This window comes from Bos indicus, chromosome 16 (assembly GCF_029378745.1).
Source record: "Bos indicus isolate NIAB-ARS_2022 breed Sahiwal x Tharparkar chromosome 16, NIAB-ARS_B.indTharparkar_mat_pri_1.0, whole genome shotgun sequence".
In the NCBI taxonomy this organism is placed as follows: domain Eukaryota; kingdom Metazoa; phylum Chordata; class Mammalia; order Artiodactyla; family Bovidae; genus Bos; species Bos indicus.
In genome coordinates this window covers 43,746,414-43,762,973 of record NC_091775.1, presented here as the reverse complement: position 1 = coordinate 43,762,973, position 16,560 = coordinate 43,746,414, and the positions used below count along the sequence as shown (strand labels likewise).

The 16,560-nt window shown below is 56.3% G+C and overlaps 1 protein-coding gene across 3 annotated transcripts in view; it reads right to left on the bottom strand.

Annotated features, from left to right (window-relative positions):
* The window catches only part of CASZ1 (castor zinc finger 1), a 155,445-nt gene that overhangs the window by 40,077 nt on the left and 98,808 nt on the right, over positions 1–16,560 (bottom strand). For all 3 annotated transcript variants that reach the window (XM_070768868.1, XM_070768867.1, XM_070768869.1), the window contains one exon: positions 16,353–16,391. In XM_070768868.1, coding sequence (XP_070624969.1) covers positions 16,353–16,368 — 16 coding nt within the window. In that variant the 5' untranslated portion in view covers positions 16,369–16,391. The remainder of the gene's footprint in view (positions 1–16,352; positions 16,392–16,560) is intronic.

The following is a 16,560-nucleotide window of genomic DNA, read 5'->3' as shown; positions in this document are numbered from 1 at the left end:
CAGGGCCCATCAGCCCCGAACTACACAAGGGTTCCCTGCTGGAGAGGCTTTAAGCCCCTCACTCACTCCCCTGGGCAAGGACCCTGGATGGCTCTAAAGCAGCCCCCCTAGGGTGCAGGGCCGCAAGTCAGGCTCCTCAACTCACTCAGGGAAGCACAAATGGTGTCTGGCTCTGTGACCTGGCTTACCACAGGAAATGGGCAGGACACCTGGATGGGTGACAACGTGTTGCAGGAAGGGACTTCCTCTTTCAAGAATTGGGACGACCCCCCCACCCCCGCCACCCGCCAGAACTTGTGAGCTGTGCTATGAAAGGGAATCAGGGCAAGCACCATTCTGGGAGGAGAGGAGAGACCTGGCAGAGACAGGTCCGGGGCAGGTAAGCACAGCCTCCGGGAGCCCCCGGGAAGAAGGTGGGGATGGTAGCAGGTGGCAGAGGGGTGCTGCGGATGATGTGCTGCCCCCACCCTCCCTATAGCCCATCTCCACAATCCCCCAGCTGAGGCCAATGACGACGACATGAGGGGACTAATTTAGGAGTATTTTTAAAACTGTGGCCCTGGTGGAGGGGTTTAGCAGTTGTCAGCCATCTGGAGTAAGGAATTACTGTCACCTTCCTGATCCTATAGTCCCTAAACCCAAAGCTGGTTACAGCTCAAGGGGGGAGGCAGCAGGTGGGTGGGGGCTGGGGCCTGTCCCAGGGAGATGCCCACAGGCTAGAAGCACCTTCTCTGCCCTCGGAGGGGGCCTGGGGCCGGGGGAGGGGGCTGGAGAGCCCAGTGTCCTCTGCGCCCACTCGAGCTCCCCCGCCCGCTCACGCACGCTCACTCCCTGGGCCATGCCGGCTCGCGCAGGGGCCGTCAGGTAAATTAGATCTGAAAGCTGACAATTTCTGACCATATTTCCTTGATTATTTCAAACAAATGCACAGCAGCCGCTGTAAGGAGATTAAAGTGACATAAACGTCCCGAGTGGGAGGGGGGAGGGCAGAGGATTCAGGTCACCCCCATCCGTCCCCCGCCTGACAGACGCTATATCGCTATCCAATCCAATAAAAAATCCCCCCCTTTTGCTTTAATTAATTTTACAGCTAGCTTGCTTAATTACTTTCAATCAAAATCCTCCTGCCATCGCAAAATTAGAGATGGTTGAGCTCCATTAGCCTAAATTCTTCATTTCCATATAGAAAAGAGGCTGTCTGCATAGCCAGCCTGGGCACCCGGCAGGACAGACGCCCGTCTGCCCGCCCGCTGCTAGCCAGCCCACTCCTGGCTTCCGCTCCATGGCTATCTCTAGTCCATGTATTTCCCCTCATTATCTTCTGTCCTTGCTCCTTGGGCTGAAAGGTGAGGTCCCAGATGGGGTACCTTCCCCACTGGCCCCCACTCTTCCCCTGACTCGTGTGGGGACCGTAGAGCTGGGCTGGACTGCCAGCGTCAGCTGCCCCTGGCAAAAGGAGGGCCAATCCTGGGGTCCCTGATAAGGGGCACCCGCTGCTCCCAAACCCATGGGAAGACCCAGGGCCCTCTGCCTCATCCATCTTCATGAAGCAGACCTCCCAGCCAGGCAGGACCACTTCCAGCCTTGGACTTGGCCCCTAGTCAGTAAAAACCACCAGAACCCATGTTACCCGGGGTCACCTCTCTGCTGACTCCTGGCTGGAGTCCTTGCTCACTATCAGAGCAACCCCAGGGCTAGCTGTCTCCATGGTGCTAACAGGCACTATAGCAGCTCCCATGTTCTCCAGGGGGCCCCATGAAGGCCCCTGCTCACCCTCCCATATCCCTGGTTTCCAGCCTGTGACAGCTGCTTGGGCTCCTCCACCCCCGGCCTGGGGCAGGTGGGTGGCAGGTCTGGGCTCCATCCACGTCCTGTGCTTGCACCAGCTCCCTTCTCCTCCCCTCCTCCTGCCTCCTCCTCACAGCCCCCAACCTCAACTCCAGAAGCTCCACTTCAGGTTTTCCAGGCTACAGCCCTGAGTGTCACCACAGGGTCCAGCCCAACCTGGGCTCCAGCTGATTAAGGATCTGCAACAGGATGTAAGGATTACAATAAAACCTGGCTCCGGATCTACAGGGGCCCGAGGGCCAAGTTTTGGCCCTTGGACTCCCCTCACCTCCCCTTTCGACATACCCCCTCCCTCTTAGCTGCCAAGGGCCAAGAAAGCCTGGGCCTCTGGGTCCTCCATGGGGTCCTGGTTGGACTGTCGGTGACTGTCATGGGTAGCATGTGGGACTCAGGCCAAGTCTGGTGGGAAGGCAGGACTGGGAGGGGCTGGGGAGGGGACTGATGGCTGAAACCTGCCCTGGACCCTCCACAGGGACAGGAAGCCAATCTGGTTCTCCCCCTCAGAGAACCCACAGGAAGGTGGGGTGTCCTGGGTCTGACTTCTGGAAGCTCTTAGTGAGGCTCTTCCGGGAGCAGGCTTCACGGCTACCCTATTGCTCCGGCTGAAGGACTCTGGGGTTGGGCAAGGTAGTGGAACCTGGATCTTGGCAGCCAGCCTGCCCAGACACCAGGGACCCACGGTCAGTCTGCAGGCTCCTCTTGGATCTTGTGTTAAGGGTTAACCCAAGTCCTCCCCTTCCTGGGTCAGCTGAGCTTCTCAAATACATTCCTAAGTACCTATGGGCACGGTCCCCCGTTGGCCCTAGGGATCTAGGGAGAATGGTTTCAGGTATCAGGGAGCTCAGATTCTCATGGGGAAGACCCACTAGCACCAAAGCATTCCCCACACCATGGAAAGCACAGAGGGGAGGCCAGCTGTGAGTTCCAGGAAGGTGTCCAGGCCCAGATCGTGCCTGGGAGGCCAGCAGGTGCAGAAGGTGGGGGACCAGGGTGTGGCCCCGCGGGGCTCCTGCCCCTCCAGACGCTCTGCCCTCCACACAGGTCGGCATCCTGTCTCCTGGTCCCCTCCTCTGCGAGCTGTCAGCAGGGTGGGTGAGGGAGCCGCAAAGGGCACGAGAAGCCCCGGCCTCAGGGGCATCTCTGGACTTCCTGATCACTCTCCCTCCCCTTGGGGGCAGAGCTGAGGTGCAGCTAACAGAGCAGCATTCTGGCTCTGCTCCTGAGGCACCAGACCTGGCACAGTTGGTAGAAGGGTGGTTGGAAGAGCAAGTTCTGGGCCAGATGCCCAGAGTTTGAAGGGGCTCAGCCCCAGTGGGGCGGTGAGGTTCCCACCCGTCCCGCCAGCCAGCACCCTTCTCCTCCCCTCTGCGTGCCTCCTCACAGCCCCCAACCTCAACTCCAGAAGCTTGTGGAGCAGGAGCACCTGGCTCTCACCCCACTCACTCCTTCAACTGAGGAAACACTCCTGTATCTCAGGCTGGCTACCCCTCCTCCTGGGCTTCCCTGGTGGCTTAGCTGGTAAAGAATCTGTCTGCAATGCAGGAGACCCAGGTTTAATCCCTGGGTTGGGAAGATGGGTCAGGAAGATCCCCTGGAGAAGGGGATGGCAACCCATTCCAGTATTCTTGCCTGGAGAACTCCATGGACAGAGGAGACTGGCGGGCTACAGTCCATGGGGTCACAAAAAGTCAGACACAACTGAGCGACCAACACTTTCACCCCTCCTCCTACACACTCCTTAGGGGGTCTTGGCTGAAATTTTACTTCTTCCGGGAAGCCCTCCAAACTGCAGGGCCCCCCCTCCTCTGCCCTCTCTTTGCATGCTGCTGTTAGCTAGCACTTCTGTAATAACTCGGTTAATGACCCCTCTGTCTTGCTAGACTGCAAGATCTGCAGGACGGGACCACTGTTTTAGCACAGCGCCTGACCCAATAAATATTTACTGAACGGATACAGAAAACTAAGTGCTTCTCAAGTTCATCATGGGAAGAGCTGGGATTGGGGTGTGTGTGGCCTGACTTCTGTCCCAAGCCCCTGTGGAGCTCCAGGGTCTTTCCTATCTGTGAGGCTGGGACTAGGTGGGACTGAGGCTGAAACCCCTTCTCCTTGGTCTCTGGCCCTCTGGAGCCTCAGGATCACCTCCAAATGCCCTTCCCAGGGCTCTGCCTGGAGAACAAAGAGGCCCCAGTTGTTCCCACATTGCTCTGGGAGAGGAGCAACTGCTGCCGGCCAGGCCCTGGCTGAATAAATCCAGCAACTGTTTGCAGGATAGTGCGATTCGAGATTCTCTCCCACTACTCCTGTCTCTGTCCCAAAAAGGAGAAAGGGAAATTGAAAAAAAAAAAAAAAATGGGGAAAGATCCCATCCCAAGCCCTATGACCTCCCTAGCCCCAGCTATCCAGTCTGTCTGAAAATGTTATTAACACGCAGAGGGCACGGGGACAGCCACCTGCCATTGTAGACAACTGGGACAGCCGCAGCAAAGGGTGAGGCTGTGAGATCAGGACCCAAAAAAAGGAGGTGAGGGAGGGAAGGATTGGGGGGGGGGGGGCGGTGGGACACGGGGCAACAGGAAAGATCAAAGAAAACTGACTCTGGAGAACACTGAATGCCCAGCTCAGCAGTCACAGGAAAGGGCCCTGAGGATGAGCGGAGGGAAAGGGCAGAGACCCGCAGAGACACCTAGAACCAGAGGGCCCAGGAAGGCCCTGGGACACCAGGCTGAATGGGGAGGCAGGAGGTTTACGTGGGGGCAGAGGGTACAGTGGCAGGGGTTGGGGGGGAGGTGGCGAAGGAGGAAACGAGAAGTTGACTGGGGAAGAGGGAGAGAGGTCTATTAAAAACCTCTCAGTGCATAACACAAAATGTCAGGGTTTATAGCTTCATTCTTGGCATTGCCGGGACTGAGAACCCTGCACAGAAATGTCACCGCTTGTCATGTTTAATCACCTGCTGTTTGTTAACACCTTCCCTGCAAGGAGCCTGTCTCAATCTGCCCCTGGGCCCCCAAGGGACCCGGAAACAGAAAACATCCCCATCTCCTTCTTGGCCCTGCCCCCAGGGCCTCAAGGGAGGAGCTCCATCAGCTATCCAGCTGAAGGTCTCCCCAGGAGCCCCAAAGTGACCCTTCCGAACAGGTGGGCCAGGGAAAGGGACCCATGTGGTCTGAGCAAGGGGCCAGGACCTCTGGCCATGGACTAGGTGTTCTGAGTGGCTGGAGCCAGGGTGCTCCCAGGCTGACTCCTTTCTCCTGCTCTCGAGGGCTGCCTGTCCATTCTGTCTGACCGACTTCTGTCCCTACCTCCTGACCCCGGGTGGAAGAGAAGAGAAATAAGAGAGGGCCCACTCAGATCCCTGCAGCCTGGAATTCACCAATCTGTCTCCTTGAACAGCAACTGCCACATAACATCTAACATTCAAAGCCACCATCCTTCCAGTTACAATCCCGGATCACACCATCTGTGGCTCTGGCTTGGCTCTCTCTGAGCATGCTTTGCTGGGTTGTTTAGACTAGGAATTCTCAGTCCTACTGCCCCGTAATTCCTTCCCCTGGGGGTGGGAGGGCAGAGTCGGCCACTCGAGCAACACAAGTCTTCCTAAGAACACCTGGCTGCTCTCTACCCCTGAAAGCATGGTGTGGTTAACACCAGGCAAGGGGCTGGGTCCTCTCTCAGACGACACCTACACAAACAACCCAGTCCCCAGATGAGAGCCCCCACGCAGGGGCAACTGTCTGCAGAGCAGCAAGTCAATCTTGTACAGTTCCCAAGGTGGCCCCGTTACTTCCAGAAGAGATGAGGGCCAGTGATGAGCTGAGCGGCAAGGGTTTCCCATTCTTCCAGCAAAATCCACACTTACACAGAAACATATCTGACAAACGTGCAGCCACACAACTGCCTCCCAGGAGAACGCCCGTTCATTTAGATTTTCTTTCTGAAGAGCTCTTCGACCCATCCGTTCATTTCCAACAGAAACAAGTCAGAATATTTTCAACTCCCCTTCAATCCTTCCCAGCAAATAGGTGGCAGCACCCCTTTCTCAGGAGATTGGCAGTAATGAAAGCTTTTAGAGGAGGCTTCCTACAAAAAGTTCAAAATGCATTTGCATCAACAATTGCATTTTATCTTGCAAAATGGCAGGCCCAGGGATGTGTCCATGGGTTACGGTGAGGATGTAGGTGGGGCCCGGAGGTGTTGGGGATGTAGGCCAGGCAGCAGAGTTACCATCCTGGCCCTGGAGGGCTGAAAGAGGACTGTACTCCATGCTGCCATTGGAACTGTCCCCAGGGAAGCCCCCTTCTTCAAGGGCAGCCCTACTCTGGGTCTGTCTCCCTTTGAAAGTGTTAGTCGCTCAGTTGTGTCCAACTCTTTGCGACCCCATGGACTGAGGCTGCCAGGCTCCTCTGCCCATGGAATACTCCAGGTAAGAATACTGGAGTGGGTAGCCATTCCCTTCTCCAGGGGATCTTCCCAACCCAGGGATCGAATCCAGGTCTCCTGCACTGTAGGAAAATTCTTTACCATCTGAGCCACCAGGGAAGACCCCATCTCTTTGCACTTGGAAACAAATCCCTAAGTGTCTCTGGGCCTCCTGTTGCCCCACTGGTGAAATGGGACAACTCCCTGTGTCTCTCTCCAAGGGAGCTGAGAAGAAGTGGATAGTCGGTGTGGTGTTAGAGTTTGTCGGAAGGAGGCATTGAGGAGGCTGAGCGGGTTTCCACTGCCGTGATTCTGCATGTTGCACCCCGTCCTCTCCAGGGAGGAGGGGGCTCACTGTTAAAAGGGGAGGGCGGGTTAGGGGCTCAGCTGCAAGACCCTTCCCATGCCCAGGAGAGGTTTTCAGGTGGTGCCCTCTTGTGCCAGGGGAGGTGTGTGTGCACACCCACTCGAGTCCACAGGCACGTGGCTGAACACAGCCCATGGACCCGGAGCAGGGCAAGTTTAGGTGGAGCCAGTTGTAAATAGGAGACACAGGAGACACGGTTCAATCCCTGGGTCTGAAAGATCTCCTGGAGGAGGAAATGGCAACCTACTCCAGTATTCTTGTCTGGGAAATCCCATGGACAGAGGAGCCTGATGGGCTCCAGTCCATGGGGTCGAAAAGAGTCAGACATGACTGAGCACACCCGCACACACAGTTGTAAGTAACCCGGCCTGGACGGAGACTATTCCACAGGTGCTTGGGCTCCCCAGGACCCTGAGGGAGGGGCCATGTCACTCAGCCCATCTTCCTGCCTCCAGGCCCCAGGGGCTTCACAGGACATGGGTTTTTCCAGTCCTGGGCCAACCAGGGCGGGTGGTCACCACATGGCTGACTATGTGGAGTGACAGCTAGGAACCTCTCCAAAGCCCCGCCTTCTTGGGTGTCAAGGCAAGCACCCCACCTCCTGGGTACACTGCCTGTGGGAGGTAGGACTTGAGCCCCTTCCACTTCAGGGATTTGAAAAGCTGGTTCCCATCGTTGAGGTGGACTCTGAACACACATGGAATGTGTCCCCCACCAACTCAATAGGTCAGGGTGGAGCCCCAGATGAGTCAGGAGCAGGTCTGGCCTGAGGTTCAGGGGAGCCCCAGGGTCCAGAGCTGTTTTGTCCAAGCCACTTGGATTTATCAGATGAGCACGGCCTCCCAGCCAGACCCCCTGGTATAATCCTTTCATTAATTTACTATTCAATGGAAAATTACTCCTTACCCAGGAATATAAGTTTTCATCTTATTTTAAGTTCGATTCTTAAAGCAATTACCCAGGCATCTGGCAATGACTTCACCGCTGCGGCCGGGCCCTGGAGGGGAGAAGCGCGGCCCTGAAGCTGCACAGACTCCTGGCTCCCGGCCCTGGAGGGGAGTTCAAGGAGGACTGGGAGCCCCCAAACAACTGGCCTGGGTCCTGGGAGGGAAGTGGGGGGTACACCACCGTGTCTGATATTTGCTATGTGTGGAAACGCTCCTCTCCAGCACCACCTGCCCCATGAACCCACTGGTGACAGTTGTTGAAAAGCCTCAGCAGCTGGTGCCGCGGGAGCATTTTCTATTTTTAATTGTTTGATCGGAATATTAACTCATCTCCGCCCGTTCCCAAGACACACTTCCCAGCCAGAGGGTTTCCCCCATTCCCCAGACCTTTTTCTCTCTCCCTCTCCAGTTGGAAATCTACTTTGAAAGTAATAACTGGAAGCACAGACCTCTGTGAGTTTGCAAAGGATCAGCGCACGAGAGAGAGAAAGAAATAAGGTCCTCACTAGCCAGCGTGCCCCGAGCAGACCTCAGAGCCAGACCAGGCAGAGCAGGTGGCTCAGCACCCACAGGCACCGCTGTTCCCCCCTCCCCCTTCCTGGCCAGCCTCTCCCTCTCCCCTCCGGTCAGTCCCACTGACCCAGTCTGCTCACTCGTCAACCTCAAGTGGGGCGGGACGCTCAGGAGCCTCCCAGGGCGGAGGCCCCGGGAGGGAGGCACGTGGCCCTGGGCTCAGTGGCTGACTTTCCTTTCAGCTGCCATTTCCGAGAGGGAGGGAGGGGGAGAGGGCAGCCTCTCCGTGGAGCCACCGGAGAACCTGCCAGCCAGGCCTCCAGGGAGAAACACAAGGGCTCCAGGCCCAGCCCCGACGGGAGGGTCACCTGGCTCAGCCACTGCCCGAGCTGCTGGGGACAAACTGGACCCCGGGGGGCCCCCTCACCCGTCCTCGGAAGGCACCCCCCAACCCAGCAGCGGGGCCACTTGGCCTCCTCGCCCTACCTGCCCTTGGCCCCCCTGCCGGGCTCGTCCCTCTCAAGGTCGCAGGGCTGTCCACACCAGGAATATTTACTCACCAGACTGGCCCTGTTAGCAGCACTCACCACAAATATGCTTTCTGATAAAGTTGGCAGAAAAAAAAGTTCTAGAGCTGGAAACAATGTCAGAAATCATCCCCTACCCCCACACAGGGAGGGTGAGGTGGGGCCTGCGAGCAGGTCACACAACCAGCTCCTGGGGGAGGCTTCTGTTGCGCTCTCTCACTTTTCTCCTTCCTGTTTTACTTCCCAACATAGAGCCTGTTGCCAGGGGACCAAGGGCTGGGGATGGTTCTACAGGAGCACCAGGTCTTGGCCCCGAAAGAGCACGGCCTGGAGGCAGGGGTGTGGGCAGCAGCCCTCTGTTTACCCCGCCAGGAGCTCTCTTGGGGGCCTCTGGGGGACGAGGCCAGACGGCCTCTCACCTCTGCTTCTCCCTGGGCCGTCTCACCTCGCTGAGCTCCTGCCCACCCGCCCGCCCGCCCTCAGTGCACATGGGCTTTAATGTTTTTATTACCTGTTTGACTCGCTGCCTTATTGCTTCTCCCCTTAATGGGGCCGTAACCGTGGAAACGAGGAATAAACGGCCACCAGAAAATGAGATGATTAAACAGGTCACCCTGGCAAAACAAACTCAGCCAAGGAACCTCTGGGGGGTGGGGAGGGTAGGCTTCTCCTCCCCCACCCACGGCTGAAAGGCTTGGACCAGACTGGGGATTAACGTCCCTGTCCCTGAACTGGGGCAGATACAGGGGGGCGCCCCCTGCTGGACGGTGTGGCACCTGGCCTGTCCTTTCCTCAGGCTCCCCTATCTCCCAGGCAGCCCTCCTGGCTGGCCTTAGGCCCTGCGCTCTTGGGCTGAAGGGGTGGCAAGGAGGAAGGCATGGGCCTAGAGGCGATGAAGATCATCACCAAGGAGGCGATGCACTGCCTGATGACACAAAGGTCTAGAATTCTCTCCCTGCTGACTTCCTGGATGCCTCTGACTTTCTCACTGGGCTGGAGTTTCCCATCTAGTGCACCTCCAGCTCTCATGCCGCATCGTCCCCCACCCTCCCTGGGGTCCCTGAGTTCCTGGAGAAAGCTCTAGAAGAAAAAGCCAACATAGGCCAGAGTTCCACTTGGGAAGGTCTCCTCTAAGAACCCCTGGTCTTTGGAGCCACGCCATGTGTCTGTGCCTCCCCTGGGCCAACCTGCTCCCACAAAACCTCAGGGTGGAAGGCAACACGAAAGGGCCTTCTTGACAATAAGGAGGACTCCTTAACCCCTCAGCACTGGCCAGAAAAGCCCCCAGGAGGGACTCCGTGGGAAGCTAAGAACAGATCCCAGAGCCAGAGCAGAAGCAGCCGAAACCACCACGCCAGGGGCAGAGGGGCTTGGTATACGCCACCCCTGCTCTCTGGCCTTGCTCCAGGCACTGCGTACACCCAGCTGGAGGGGTCCTGGGCCTGGGGGGCAGGACCTAGAGAAGACGGACATGCCACAGTGAGGTTTCTGCTGGGGGAGACAGAGACAGGCAAAGGAGGAGGCAGAGGAGAGTTCCGGACCCTCCACTGGCTACTGCCCCTGGGCCCCTCCAGGGCAGCAGACTGTGGGTGTGTGACCTCCCCACCCCAAACCACGGTCATGGCTAGCAGCTAATGGGGCCCCTGACAACCACTTGCTGCCTGTCTTCATCCTCATGCCCACTTTCCCCCTCATGTCATCCCTCATCCCAGCCCCACTCCTTCCTGTAAACCAGGCCTAGAAAGCTCTGGAGGAGCCAAAGCTCAGGTCCCAAGGCAATCAGCCAAGTGTTTCCTGCCTGCCTCCTGCTGCCCCCGCTCAGAACCTGGAGAGGCACATTAATCAACCCATTCCACCAGCACTAACGGTGGGAAGGCACGGGGCCGGCCCTGGACCACGCGCTGGAGGAGACGTGGATGCCGGGCTAACTCTAATGGTCACCATTATGAGCAGCAGCAGCAGCAGAAGGCAGGGCTCCTGGCCTTGGCCTCCTGGGGGAGGGTACAGTAGTCTGAGTGCTGCCCTGACACACCAATGTCATGGGTATAACCAGATCCTCAGAGCAGCAGGCCCCTGGCCAAGCTCTGATCTCTTATCTCCTTCCAGGGCCAACTGGGTGTGAGGCTGCAAAGGGGGAGGGGCAAGAAGGTAGGCAGGAGGGCCTGGCTTTAGGGAGCTGGGTCACCTGGGCCAAAAAGGGCAGAAAACTATGGTTGCATAATGGGAAGCAAGAGTTCTGCTCTTCAGGTTGGGGGAGGGGAGAGGTAGAGGAGAGTGAAGAGCACGAGGCAAGAGAGGCAAGGGACTGGCGGAAGTCTGGAAGGCGTGGGTGACGCAGGAAACATCGTCTGCCCATCTCCATCTGTCCAAATACCTCCCATCCTTTATCAAGTTCAAAGGCCACTCCTTCACAAAACTCCCTGGGCTCTCCTCTCGGGCGCTCCTCTGCCTGGTGGGACAGGTAAACACATCCGTCTCCCTCCACCAGGCAGACCCCAGAAAGCTGGGAAGGACCAGGTGGCCTTCATTGCTGCAGCTCCTACAGTGGGTGCTCCCCAGTGCTTACCAAGAACTGCAGGCCCCACAACCTGCCTGGGGTTTCCTCCCCTTCTGGGGGTCACCAGTATGTCCTCGTGAGTCGGGGTTATGAGGATGCTACACTGTGGTCAGACAGCCAGAGGGGTGAGCGCTGGACCACCAAGCTGCCCCCTGTCCCAACTCATCCCCAAGAAGTGGCCCCTTCCCCCTCCACTCCCTGGGGCCACCAGCCCTCCTCCACTGCCATCTCCTCCCCCGAACCCTGGCCCAGCTACCCCGGAACAGCTGCTGCCTGCCGTGGGGACCCACAGGCTGTAATTACTACAGAGCAACTTCCTTCCCCCCGAAGATGAGGAGGAGGAGAAGGACAAGGAGGAGCAGGAGGAGGTGTGGCAGCACCAGGTGGTCAAGGTTTGAAAACCAGTGCGGGGAGGGCAGTGTAAAGGACACGCCTTGGGGGCTGGCGTTGGGGGTGGGGAGCAGGTGTGTGTGTGTGTGTGTGTGTGTGTGTGTGTGTGTGTGTAAAAAAGTGGCCGGACTATATTCTAAGAATGCTGGGCCAGGGAGAGGAGGCTGCCCGAGCCGGGGTGGGTGCATCACTAACCTGCCAGGTCTAGGAAGAGGAGTCCAGGCTCAGAGCCTCTGGAGCCCCACCCCATCCCCTGCCCAGGGACTCGAGCCAGGGGCAGCAGCTTTAATGAGGAGATGCTGCTGCGTGACTCAGCCCTCCAAAGGTGCCTCCATTTATTTTATTTTTCCATCATAAAAAAACCCAAGCTTCAACTCGGCCAGATTCCCCGGCCATGGGGGATGGGGGAAGACCGGCCCAGAGAGGACTGACTAACTAGCCCCAGTGCCCTCCTTAGAGGGGAGACTTATGGGTTCGTCTGGGTTGATCCCAAAGGGAAAAAGGGCCTGGGATGGGGTCCCCCAAGGGCTCTTTCAGACCTGCCCTCACTGCCTCTGTCTCCTGTTGGAGGAGAATGGCTACGCCAGGCTTTTGATCCAGAGTAATGCTCTGATATCACATAACTAGTGCTGGGGTTGGTTCAAGGGGCCACTTCGCAACCCACAGCTGCCTCTCTCAAATGCTTTCTTACGAAGAGCAGGTCCACTCAACCCCTCCCCAGGGTGTCCCACTGAACCCTCTCGGGAAAATTAGTTTGGGAGTCAGAGAACCAGAGACCTTAAAGGTCATCTGATGCTTGCGTCCCTCCAAATGTCACAGCCAGCCTCTGCTTGAATGGTACCAGGAAACCCTCAACTTCCGAGGCGGCCCAGTCTGTGCTTGGCTCTGACTGCTCCTTCCTGCCAAGATGGCACCGAAGCACCTACCCCTTGCAGCAGACTGGCAAAACCGGTGCTCAACCTGACAGTTGGTAGGGACCGGCCCCAACTTAGACTGGTCGAGTGGGTGTATCTGGCCAAGTAAAGGCTCGAGGAAGGAAAACAGAGGACAACCTGCTCTGCCCCAAGCCCAGCATGGAATCTCTTCCTTCAGAAACACCACAAAAACCTTCCCAGTCCCCAGTGTACACTGGGGTGAAAGTGTAACCACAGCCAGCAAGGTTCCTAGAAGCCTCTACTCCTGGCAAGGCCCTGGCCTTCAACCAGTGGCTTACAACAGTCCTGAGAGTCTAGGGGTGGTCTGACACTCAGACCCAGCAGGGGCTGGGCTGGGGAAGCTGAAGTCTTTGTTCTCTGGGGTTAGAAGTCTGCAGCCTTTCCTCTCCTTCCTTGAGACTGTGAAGCACATGACCACTACGCTATTCCACTCCAAGAACTAGGCTACTAAGCCAATCTGTCTTAGCCTCCCTTGACCCCATCACTCCTGGCCTCATCCACAACTGAGCCCATGGCCAGGATACAACGCGGGGGGTTTGTATGCCATGAAAGGGGGTCTGGGTCTAGAGTCCCAGCTGAGCTGATCCCAGGGAAAAAGAAGCAGGCCTGGTTCAGTGAGCACCACTGATCCCTCCCCTGACTCACCTTGACGACACAGCGGCAGCCACAGGGCTCAGTGTGCAGTGCTGGCCCTCGTGGTTCCCGCTGGGGTCCCTGGTCATCTCTTTGAACTTGCTCTCTTGCCCATTTTGCCCTTTACCTGGCAGAGTCCACCTTGGGTCCTCTGATGGACAGCTCCAGTCCTGGAGAGCCCCTCCCCATCTTCTCAGGATCTCCCTAGGGAGCTGGGGGGCACTTACAACTAGATCCTCAAGAATCAAGGGCATAAGTTCCTTCTTAAAGCTTAACCGCTGTTTCAAAATCATTTTCACCCTGGCCTCCAGGTTTTCTCAGGGCCTGGGAATCAGCCTAGTGGGGCCTAATCCTGGGGAGCCTCCCAAGTGCAGCCTGGATTCACCTGTGTCTGAAAGCTTCCTTCTTCCTCCCCTCCCCCTCCTGGCTCCCTCCCCCAGGGAAATCACTCTAAAAGGGCCTAATGGAACTATGTCCTCCTCTCTTCCTCTCTCTCCTCCCTCCCTCCCTTTCTTTTTCTTTCCTTTTTTTTTTTTTATTAGCATTTGTGGAATTTATTCCCAAACTCTCCTAATCTTCCGTACACAACCATTTGATTTGCATAACCCAACCCCCTCTCATAAAAACTGGCTGCTAGTTTAATTAAAAAATGTAAATTTGCTGTCATCTCGGGGCCTGGTGAATTAGGACGACATCGGCATTTTTTATTGCTAAAGACGTCCAGATTGATCCAGCCCTTGGCTGAACTATGGTGGAAGAAAAGGGGTCCACATGGTCCCCGAGGGCCTTGAAGTCCTGCTTGAGGTAGCCCCCGGGTGAAGTCATGGTTCTCCCACCACTGAGTTACTTATGGCTGGAGTGCTTCCCTAGACCTGTCCGAGGCTGGAGATGATGTTAACCCACAATCCGATGTTTACTGGATCCCTGGTGCCAGCAACCCTTTGGGGCCTGTGTTTCCAGCCTTGTACAGTGCTAGCTGCCCGTGATGGCCTCAAAGAAGAGAGCCCCTCACTACACCAGAAACGAGGCACCTGGCCTTGGCTGTGAGCAGAAGTACATTCAAGAAGTCGACAAAAGATGAGATGGTGTGAGCCCAGAGACAGGCTCAGAGGGGATCTCAGAGTTCCCACCTGCTTCCCTTTTTTTGTGAAGAGGGGAAAAAGTGCTTTTCTTCTGAAGTCCTGAGATTAAGTGAAACTTCCAAGTTCAAAGAAAAGGCTGAGATGGTATCACCAGATGACTCCTCCAGGAAACAGTCAGAACTTTGACACCCTGGACCTCCCCTCACTGAGTGGCCAGAGCCCAGGCCTGGGTCCTGCTGAGAGTGCCCTGCTCCAGCTATGGGAGGAACCAGCTGACCTCAGGGGCCCTTCTAACTTCCAGGAAAAGTTCCCAGAGTCTGTCCCTAGAGTGCAGGGACAAGTAAGTGCGACAAGAGATTCTGCCACCCACAAGCCCAGCAGGCCCTCTCTCCAGCTGGGGATACCCTATGGAAGGGCTTTGGAGCATGCCCCAAGAGCAGGCTGATGTAGTGCGGGAGGATGGACGCCAGCTCCAGCTGCCATCGGGGTTGGAAGGAGGAAGATGAAGAGGGCCCAACTTTCAGCTAAGTAATGCCTGAGTCCCCTGTGCCCACCCACAAGCACAGGATCATTTGCCCCGAGTAGCGGGCAGTGCATTATCACCACTGGTCCATCTATAAGGTCTGCTTCTCAGCTGGGATGGGTGGGGGCCCCCTGTTTCTAAAGAAAAGAGGTGGGGCCTGAGAGGGAGTTGATGAGACACTTGATTAGAGGTGGGGGCGGGCTGCTTCTCCCTGGGAGGGAAGGGCAGGGAGGGGCAGGGTGGCAGCCCTGGCCTCAGACACCTTAACCACTTTGCCCAGCAGGGGGTGTCGCACCCTTCCTGGGCACGGAGGTCGTGTGGACCTCCACATGGGATTCACCAAGATCACACCTGGCGGAACACAGTCTTAATACTCCCTCCCCCACAAACACATCTCCCTCCTTCCCAACGCTGGCCACCAGGTCCTGTCACTGGGCCCCCCAGTCCTGCCTCCTGCCCTCTCTGCCCACTCCCTTTTGACTTCAAAAGGTCAAATGTTGTCCCAAGGGGCAATGCCATGGACTTGGGCCATTATAAACAACAACTCAGACCCAAACCACCTTCCATAAATGAAACAGAAGGGTTCAGAGATCAATCTCCAGGAATTATCAACCTGTTTAGCACAGATTTAAAAACATTTAGGAAGAAGACAGTGTCTAGGATGAGGGTCCTGGTCAAAATTCCATTTCAATACAGAGGGCTAATGCGAAGTCTTGAGGAATTTAAAGTAAACCATCATTCTAGACTCAGATGGGAAAAGAAGTGTTGATACAATTAAATTAAAACCAATAAAACACCAAAATCTCAGGATAAACTCTACTCCAGGCCAGCACTATGCTATCTGAACCCTAAACTAGGTGCCATGCTAGGCACCCCAAAACCCAGACGTCCAAATTGAGTAGTTGGTCTGGTCTACCCTCTCCCAGGGTGGGGGCTAAGGGGGATGGGAGCAAGTCCTGGGCCCCTCACTTTGAACTGATAACAGCCGCCTCATCCCACGGGTTCTCAGGTGAAAAACACTCATTAGCCATAATAAGCAGCTTGTTCATCCGACAAGGCCTTGTCCCAAATAAATTAAATTCCTTTACCTTGAGACAGTCGCCCCGAAACCAGACTAACCACCTTTCCCAACAGGACGCTGCTTTCAAAAACTAAACCAACCCCCCCCCCCCACTAAAAAAATAAAAACACACACCCCACAGCCAGACGCATAGAGATCTTTCCTGGGGAAAAAAAGGTACAGAAAAAACACGCAGCCATTCAAAAAACACGGAGAACAAAAAAGAAAAAAGAAAAAAACAAAAACCCCACAAAAAACCCCTAAATCCTCTTTCTGGGTGCCCCCCAGCTCCCGCTCCTCTCTGTTCTTTCATAATGACGAGCATCAAATTAGTCACAGTCACTAAGCAAGTAACAAATAATAACAATAATATCATCAGAAGCCTCGCAATCCAGAAACCAGGGCGAGAAGCGCAGCCGGCACCAGACCCTCTCCAGGCCAGCCCCCACCCCCTGCTCAGCTGCTACCTCATTGGGCTAAAAATAATAACTTCCGTAAAAGAACCGAAAGAAAAGTGAAAGAGCCACCCCCTGGTTCCCACCGGCCGGTACCTGTACCAAGATCCATTCTCCTCTCTTTGGTCCCAAACTCTGCGAGGATCGCCAAAAAAAGAAGAGGAAAGAAAAGAAATCTGTTTAGTCTCTCGCAGTGCCCCCCACTTCCCACCCCAGCCTCCCCCCTCGGCTCCCCGCACCCTCCCCCCATCGAGGGGCGGTCAAGTCCCCAGGACGAGGGGAGCGATGAGAACGGGGACCCGGA